The sequence below is a fragment of the Coffea eugenioides genome, chromosome 5 (genome assembly GCF_003713205.1).
Source record: "Coffea eugenioides isolate CCC68of chromosome 5, Ceug_1.0, whole genome shotgun sequence".
NCBI classification, from domain to species: Eukaryota; Viridiplantae; Streptophyta; class Magnoliopsida; order Gentianales; family Rubiaceae; genus Coffea; species Coffea eugenioides.
This window is the reverse complement of record NC_040039.1, coordinates 3,409,017-3,418,602: the sequence shown is the minus strand read 5'-3', so window position 1 is coordinate 3,418,602 and position 9,586 is coordinate 3,409,017. Positions and strand designations below refer to the sequence as shown.

At 36.4% G+C, this 9,586-nt stretch overlaps 1 protein-coding gene across 1 annotated transcript; it reads right to left on the bottom strand.

The window, feature by feature from the left end:
* Positions 1 to 1,734: 1,734 nt before the first annotated feature.
* LOC113770997 (nuclear transcription factor Y subunit B-6-like) lies at positions 1,735 to 2,508 on the bottom strand. Its single transcript, XM_027315629.1, has one exon. The coding sequence runs from the start codon at positions 2,506 to 2,508 to the stop codon at positions 1,735 to 1,737; it is 774 nt and encodes a 257-aa protein (XP_027171430.1).
* Positions 2,509 to 9,586: the final 7,078 nt, after the last annotated feature.

The following is a 9,586-nucleotide window of genomic DNA, read 5'->3' as shown; positions in this document are numbered from 1 at the left end:
GGAAGTCTCCTGGAATGTTGATTTTAACCACTTTTTCTTCACTATTTCCTGCAAGTAACACCAACACAAAATTCGAGTAGAATCCACCCAACTAGTGCAAAATTTAGTCAAACAATTATGCAATATTATCAAAATATCCCACTAAAATGCACCCTATTACTTCTTCTATGACTAAAGGCTTCTTTATTTATAATCTTCAAGATTTCTTCAATCTTCCACAAGAAGCTTCATTTTGTCTTGAAGAGTCAAAAAGATACAATTGAGTTATATAAAGTTGACAAGAATTAATGTCTTGGACCCAATATGAAGTTGTCGAAACGTCATAAATGCTGCAAGAAAGAAGGATGAAAAGCTGTGCAATTTGCAGATTTTCTCGCCAAAGTATCCGAGCGATATTTGAAGCAAATTTCACTATCCGATGCCGTATACTGCTAAACACTCTTCTTTGAAAAATTCTCTGACGAGTATTTGGCCCGATTATCCGACTTCACTCCCTCAATCCGATGTTGTATACTGCTCAACACCTTTTCTCTTGCAAAACCTTCTAGCGGGTATCTGATTTGATATCTGACTCGAAATTCACTGTCCGGCCCCGTATACTCTCATCCAATCCGATGATGACTTTTTGTAAACGGCTTCGTATTGTCCTTGCTTATTCATCCTTACCAAAATATGATAAACATTAACACCTAAAAAGGACAAATTCGCAAGTCTTCTCAACGTTACTTAAAGACATCAAATATTGCCAGAATGGTCACTCACATTGTTTTAGGAGCTCAAAATTAGTTATAAATAAACTAAAATATACATAAATTATTAGGTAAAATGGACACTTGTCAAGTATACCACTCCATACACAGAGTAATGAAAGTGAGGGAGGGAAGGAAAGAGAAGAAGGGATAAGCGAAGGAGAAAAAAAAGAGAAAAGGAGAAAGAGAAGAGAGAGTCGTTAGAGAGGTGAGAGAGTGAAAGTGGTCGGGTGCTGGTAGAGGAAAAAAGAGATGGTGATGTTTTCAATTTTTTAATTTTTTGGTATTTTTATTAGGTGTATTTCAGATGCATTTGAGAGTATTTTGGGGTGTGTTTACTATAAACATCTATTTAAAAAAATATTTAGTAAAAAACTTTAATCTATATAGACCTCAATTTTGTAAGATTTATTATACATTTGAAATGCACGAATTTGTACTTTTTTCTTTTTATTTTTCTTGAAATAAATTTACATTTATAATACACATATATTCAATTAAATATTTTTCTATAATAGTCAAAATCCTTTATCCTAAAAAGAAAGTTTGTAAGTATTAGTGATTTTGACTTCAGCTAATAAATTGATGCTTGCTTTGATCTTCTTATTTATGCCAAATTACTATTTATGAACATTCAATTAATTTACTTTGAAATGTCTATCTGTCAAGGATCTAATTTTACTGACTTAGAAGTGTCCTTTGATAGATTTTGAATAAGAAAAACCGTTTGAACAGCAAAAATAACCTATTCTCCAAGGCTCAAAGATCATAATATCTCACGTCCTAGAGCAAAAATAGCAATAGTAGCAACACCCCAAGCAATATGAAATAAAGCCTAGTTTCAAGGCTCAAAAATCAAAATGTCTTGTATCCAAGAGTAACAACAATAATAACAACACAAAAAAAAATAATTAGAACAATTAAGCACTCATAGTAGTGCCTGGACTATATAGTATATATTGCACATATAGCAAAAGCTATAGCCTCACTGTCCATGATTAGGGCCATGACCATAAGGATAAGACCCAGGTGGAGAAGAAGCCCCAGTATAAAAGCCATAGGAAAAAGGAGCTAGCGCCGGAAAGTCAAGATTTGAAGAAGAACCAACAACGTCAAACCGATCGCCATGATCAGTCTCACGAACATTTTGAAAGTACAAATCATTCAACATCAATGCTGGATTAATAAAGAACCCCTGATGATCTTCACCAACTTGAAAAGTCAGATTCATTGGAGGTAAGAGAGGTGGTGTAGAAGTAAGCAAAGGAGGAGGGCCCTGCGCATCTGGAAAATAAGTGGTGCGCCTAACAGAAGCGTCCCCATGTATAATATTTTTAGCAGCTTCATTTTGACGATATCGCTCCAGAAAAAGAGTGAGAGGACCGATATAGTTGCTAAATCCAAGCCTTGCACAAGCATACAAAAGATCCTCGGCAATGATGGTCTTGCGTTGCTCACAGTGACAGCGTTCATTAGCTTCCCCAGTGATGAAGTGAATGTACTCTGAAAGACATTCTTGGATGGTTGTCTTGACCTCTTCAGAAACCTTGACATTTGGCGGCAAGATACGCTTCATGATGCGAAGGATATTAGTTATTGGAACCAAATAGTCAGGATGATGCCTTGGGTATGGCTCGGGTGTCCCAGAATTGTTGTTGTTGTTAACATTGCTACCACTGGCGCTGGGGTTTGTAGCCACGTGACTTGCAGCATCTCCTGGTTCTCGAATCACTAAAGCTGAAATTAACGTTAAACCCATATATTTTAGTCATCTATCCTTTATGTATATGTTTATTCTCCACACAACAAGGAGTCTTTGATTAATTCAATCTTAAGATTCATTTTCTATGTCTTAGTTTTTTGTTAATTACCAATGATACATATGCATGATATAGTATATATTGTCATGAAATGGAGCTAACAAAATATGTCTAAAATCATTCAACAAGTATCAAGTTTATAAATATCATATAAATTCATCAAACATTTCAATTTCTAAACTTCTTCTAGATTTGAAAATATATTGGAGTTAGAATTATGTATAACGCATTATTCTTGATAGAGATTAGCAAACAAAATTTCACAAATATTGTCTCCTTCTCTTTTACTCCATTTGTCCATTACTATAAAATCAAGGAGAAATAAGCCTTGGCAAGCGCTACAATTGGACTATGATTTGTAACGGATGACTTGGATTTTGATTTTGAAACTAAAGAAGGCATCTTGGAAACGTGAAGTGATAAGTTGAATCCAATATTGTATTCAATGTGAATAGTAGAATATGACAAATTTTTTGGAGTATGCAAAGCATGGTATTGGTCCCACGAGTGAGTAATCAATGCTTCTAAGTTTGCCCCCGCTAGTATGCAAAGCATGGTATTGGTCCCACAAGTGAGTTGTCAATGGTATTGGTCCCACTCTCTTTGTGTCTATCTCACTCTCTCTCTTTCTCTCTTGCATTTTCTCTCTTAATGTGCGTGTCTACACTAAAATGAAATTTGGAATCTAAAGAGCAAGTTTACACATATCCATTTAGCATTATCATATGATGTAGTTCCTTTCAACTCTAGGAAACTATGGCTTCTTTGGACCTAAACAAGATGAATGTAGGAAACGATCAACTTCTATGTGTGTTTAGATTCAAGGCCAGATCAACTACTTTGAGAGCAATGCTCCTTTACTCAATTAAATAATAGTAATAACTAAAACACCTATTATGTAGAACAATCGAGTTACACATATCCAATATAATGTACAATAAAGTCCAAATCTTGATCAAAACAATAACAAAACTGATGATGGTTTTTCTTTTTTTTCGATCTAACTCGAATAAGTTCCTCCTTAAATGTAACAAAAACCTATCATACTTCGCTAGTTGTGGAGCTATAGATAATTTTATATATAAGATAAGTGGTTGGCCAATTAGCTAAGAAGGTAACTAATTATTGTTGCAACTAATGTGGAAAGGTAATATTTATAGTTAATACGTGTATGACTAAACAATCATATTTTCTTTTAAAGAGCGCATAATTAAAATTCAAAATTTTATAAAGAATAAATAAAATAAATATTTTTTTTTAATTCTTCAAAAATGTCATTTAAAAATATATTTCATACAAAAATATGTTAATCCTTAATTGACTAAAAAGAGGCTTTCTTTTAAATGCATAAAGAATTGGTTTTTTTTAAACTTTTTCTTACATGAATTAGAAGTTTTATAAAGAATATTAGTTACTTAAATATATGTGTGTGTGTGTGTATAAGATTGAAAATTTATTTGAAAAAAGTTTCAAACTTCCAATCTCCAACCTATCTCGATCTAAAGAGTATAAAGTAGAAAAAAATTTCCCTAAAGCAAAATGCATTAGAAAAACCAACATGAAAAATGATTGAAAAGGTAATGATTATAGCAAATTAGAGTAAAATAACTAGGCTAATTACATTTATATATAGGTATAACTTAACTAAATAGATAAGATATGGAGAAATAAATCCTCTCATTCAATTTTGACCAATGTCATTTCCAAAAATTCATCCCTATAAAATTGAACATCTTAAATGTAGCAAATAAAAGAAAAACATATTAGTTTTAAATGGATATATCACCATATAAGCACATAAAAGGAGTGGCTATCAACTTAAGAGAAAAAAAATTTGAGATGTAGATAACAACAAAATCTAGGAGATTTACAAGAATTAATTGGCATAAGAATTAATGATATCTAACTAAGAATAAATTTCGCATGTAAACAACAACATGCAAACATCACGTAGCTCTAAACAAGCATAAAAGAAGAAGGGAATAGTTTTTTGGTGAGAAGAAATGTAAGTTATCTCATTACCGGAATTTGATCCTCTACTGCCTCTAGATTTGCAACTTCGACTGGAGTTTTGACTGTTTTCCATTTTTTCTGCAGTGTAAGAGAAAATTTTGTAATTCTTTGCTTCTTTGAGTATTGCTACTTGTGACAAGCACATTATATATAGGGAGAGTAATACACATTAAGGTAGAGAGAGATTAAAAGGGAGGGGGAGAACGGGTAGGGGTAGCTCCACGCTTCCCTGGGTCAAAATTTTGTAAAATCTAAATAGGCCACTAAAATTCTCTAAAATCTATATATGGAGTATTAATTTTTTAAAGCGAATTTTATCACTATGCTCCTTTCCCAATATGTTCGTCAATTTCGCTTTTAAATATCAATTAAAGAATCTCCTTTAATTTCCTGATAGGGTGCAAATTTATCATTTAATCTATAATTAATTTCCTTTGTTACCTTACAAAATGTGGATTAATTGTCAGATTCTACTCACTTTTAAAAATTTACATTTATTACACGGAGTAGAACAAAAATACCATAACAAGTGCCAATTTGACGGTTATCAGAAAAGGAGTTCAAGTAGCAGTCAAATCTGCTCCCTTAATCCAGGGGCACTTTTGGAAAAGGGGAACTTTTCCCCTTTTGGTAATTGCCCAAGAGAGAAGAGACGGAACAAGGCTAGAGTCTCCCTTTTCTTCCTCTGAAGCAGCTGCAAAGAAAAAGGCAGAAAGTAGATAGGAAGTAGAGATAGCAGACAATGGGGACACTTTTTAGTTTTAGCTTTTGACTTTTCCTTTTTCATCTTCTTGTGGTTTTCTTCCTCCGGATGTCAAGACCAAGGAAAACAATTGGTCATACTTTGTAGTCTTGGCTCTTCTTTCCCAATTCGAACGAATTGAATCATCGAAATCAAAGACAATGTCTGCGATTGCTGTTTCATCAACTTTGTGTGGGTGTTACTCATCAGGGATGAACTAAATCCCTTTTTTCTAGTCCAGAAACAACGGAGGATTTGATTCATTTAAAAAATGTGAGATCAAATTAATTTTATTTATTCCTCTTATTTACTGATATTTGCATATTCTCTGTTTGTAATGTTTATGGTTGCTTTGTTAATTAAATATCCTGGGCCCGGACGTTGAATTAATTTAGCAACCTGATGTCAATTAGAGTATTGAATCTGTAATTGTTTAATTGCTCTAAAATAGTGACAACTGGTATGATTAGGTTTGTGTCAGGAAAATACGCAGGCAAATCTAAAATAACCCTGGTAGTGTGTTATTTGGTTAGAATAGGGCTCCTCTAATACGTAAGGCAATTGGAGAATTAAATCTTACGGGCGTACTTAGAATTATTTCTCAATTAGAGCAGTGGTTAACGGGCGTACCTTAATCACTGACACAGTAAGGAGGGGTTAACTGTCATCACTTGTTTGGCAATTATAACCTATTTATTAGTAAATAATTGGAGTTACCTTTGCATCGATGATCAATTAGGTGAACCATTGCTGAAGTTATTTCTTAGCTAGACCTTTAGTTATTATTACTCTGGTTACCATTGCTGGTACTTTTCGAGTATATGCCCCGTTCTTCTCGTACAGGTGAATTAATTTTCGATCCCAAGGTAGAGAAGACTGTGCGTAGAACAAGGAAAGAGACCAGACAGCTCAGAGAAGAGCACTCTAGTGCTGTATCTCAGAGACTTGAGCCAGAAGTTGAACCAGCAAATTCGTTTGGTGATACTTCGAGTGACTCGGATCAAGAAAAAGTCACTATGGCTAATGTACAAACACTAAGGGAGTTGGCTGCCCCAGATTTAAATCAGCAGCCATTATGCATCACTTTCTCAAGTTTGAATGATAACACTCCATTTGAGTTAAAATCTGGTCTAATTCATCTCTTGCCATCTTTCTATGGTTTACCAGGTGAGGTGAGGAGCCTTACAAGCACTTGCAAGAGTTTGATGTCGTTTGCAATAGCATGAAACCCCCAGGAATTACAGAAGAGCAAATAAAAATGAGGGCATTATCCTTCTCTTTGAAGGATTCCGCGAAAGATTAGCTGTACTACCTACCACCAGGTAGTATCACCACGTGGGACCAGCTGAAGAAAAAATTCTTAGACAAATACTTTCCGGCGTCTTGAGCTGCAAGTCTAAGGAAAAAGATATGCGGTATCAAGCAGCATCCAGGAGAGTCAAACCGATCATTATTGGGAGCGGTTCAAGAAGTTATGCAACAAGTGCCCTCAACACCAAATAAGTGAATAATTGCTCATCCAATATTTTTACGAGGGGCTCCTTTTCAGAGATAGGAGTATAATTGATGCTGCAAGTGAAGGGGCATTGGTGAATAAAACTCCTTGAGAAGCGTGGGAATTAATTGAAGGAATGGCTGAAAATTCGCAACAGTTTGGTGCGAGGGAGGATGTCCCGACACGCAGAATGAGTGAGGTAGAGACATCTTCTATTCAACAGCAGTTGATTGAATTAATATCATTTGTTAGGCAATTGGCTATAGGAAATGCATCACAAGCCAAGGTGTATAGGATTTGCACTGCTATGGGTCATTCTACAGAGATATGTCCGCTGATTCAACAAGAAAGTGCGGAGCAAGTGAACATGGCTGGTCACGTGCCCGCGCCAAGAAAGCCATATGACCCGTACTCAAATATGTACAATCCGGATTGAAGAGATCACCCTAACTTCAGTTATGGAGGAAATAGGTAGTCAAATTTTGCACCAAATAGACAGCAAGGGTATCAACAACAGTATCAATCTCGCCCGCCACCACCCCCTTCAAATTCAAGTCCGTCTATGGAAGAGATGATGAAGCAATTAATTGCTAATCAACAAAAGACGGATTCTGACGTACAACGTATGAGAAATCAACTGGGACAGGTGCAAGCAATGCAGAGTCAGATGGCAATAGCAATCAACCTCCTGGAATCCCAAGTTTATGAAAAATTGCCGTCTCAACTTGAACTACACCTGAAGAATGTAAGTGTAATGACCTTAAGGAGCGGGAAGGAAATTCAGGGACTCGAACTCGTGATCCCGAAGGATAAAAATGAAGATCAAATTGAAAAAGAGCTTGAGGAGGAAGGAATGAGAAATGCAAATCCAAAGGTAATTCCTGATTCTATAATTAAAGTTGGAACTAACTCACCGCCTTTTTCAAGTAGGTTAGAGAAACCAAAGAAGCAAGATAAAGAAAAGAAGATTTTAGAGATGTTTCGAAAGGTGGCAATCAATATCCCTTTGTTAGACGCAATCAAGCAAGTGCCAAGATACGCTAAATTCTTGAAAAACTTGTGCGTCATCAAGAAGAAGTTAGGGGGGATGAGCACATTGTGGTAGGTGTGAACGTTTCAGCGATTTTACAAAGGAAACTACCACCTAAATGCAGAGAACCATGTATGTTTATTATCCCCTCTCAGATTGGACTTTCTAAGATTAAAAATGCCATGCTAGATTTAGGAACTTCAATTAATGTGATGCATAAATTAATCTATGATTCCCTAAATTTAGGACCTTTAAATGAAACAGGGATAATAATTCAATTGGCTGATTGTACATTTACTTATCTGAATGGGGTAGTTGAGGATGTTTTAGTGCAAGTAGATGGATTATTTTTTCCTACTGATTTTTATGTGCTTTACATGGATGATGGAAGTGCCCCAAATCCATCACCCATTATATTAGAAAGGTCATTCTTGAGTACTGCCCAAACTAAGATTGATGTTAGTAAGGGTACTCTCACAATGGAATTTGATGAAGAAATAGTCCACTTTAATATTTTTGATACAATGAAACATCCTGTTAACTCTTACTCTGTGTTTGCTATTCATGTTATTAATCCTTCTGTACAAGAATTTTCTGAGTTTGCTTGTAGGGATAAATTCAAAGTTGCTGCGAACAACTATCAGGGAATGAAAGCAGTTTATGAAGTGAAAATGAATAGAAAATTAAGAAAGAAGGCTGCACTCAATGGCTATTTGGATCCCGGAGGAGGGCCACCGATTACAAGAAAATTTGAATTACATCCAGATTTGAAGAGTGGTGTTTAACGTCTAACCAAAGACGTTAAAGAAATGCACTTTTTGGAAGGCAACCCAAATATTGGTTTTGTAGTTTTTTATTGTTCAATTCTTTCAATTTGTCGTTTCTCACTTGGGTACTGATTGCTTTTGATGTTTTCCTCAACTGTGGCCAGGGCAGGGAAACTTGGCATGCCCGCGCGAGGAGGGCACGCATTAATGTTATAAGTCCCAACCTCATGGTCAGTATACTTTTACCAATCTTCGCGTGCCCACGCCATGTTGGTAAAACCTCCACTGTTCGAAACGCAAGCAGGCCAAGGAATCATGGCATGCCCACGCAAGGAGGGCACGCGTTAAATTGCGAAAGGTGACTCCCAAGGTCAGAATATTTCTTCCAATCTTAGCGTGCCCATGCCGTGTTTGACAACCAAAAAAAATTAAAAATAAAAATATTTTCTGTTTTAACCTTCAATTTTGATTTTCAAAATTCAAATTTTAAAATTTAAATTCCAAATACAAAAAAAGGGAGAAAACACCAAAAAACTATTTCTTTTTCTTTCTTTCTTTTTTTTCTCTTCTTTTTCTTTCTTTTTTCTTCCTTTCTTTCTTTCCCTTTTCTTCCATTCTTCCCCCGCTTTCCCATGTTTCTCCTTTCCCCTCTTGGCCAAAACTCGACCGCCGCCACCGCCTTCTCCCTGCTTCGCCGCACGCCGCCATCGCCATCGCCAACCTCCACCCAAGGTCTCGCCCTTCTCTTGCCGCGTGACTCTCTCTCTCTCTTGCTCTTCGAGTCAAACGCACGCCGACATCCTCACGCAACCCCACACACTCTCTCTCTCCTCGCAGCGACCGCTGCACCACACCGCTGCCGCTGCCACCCATGACCTGCGACGTAACCGCGTCGCCTCGCCTCATCTCTCTCCTGCTGCTCTCTATCACGCGCTCCTCAACGCGCGCTGCCGCTGCCTATCGCGCACTT

What these genes read in the sequence shown, in the direction of transcription:
- LOC113770997 (XM_027315629.1), bottom strand. Translation starts at nt 2,508, where the DNA reads ATGGGTTTAACGTTAATTTCAGCTTTAGTGATTCGAGAACCAGGAGAT.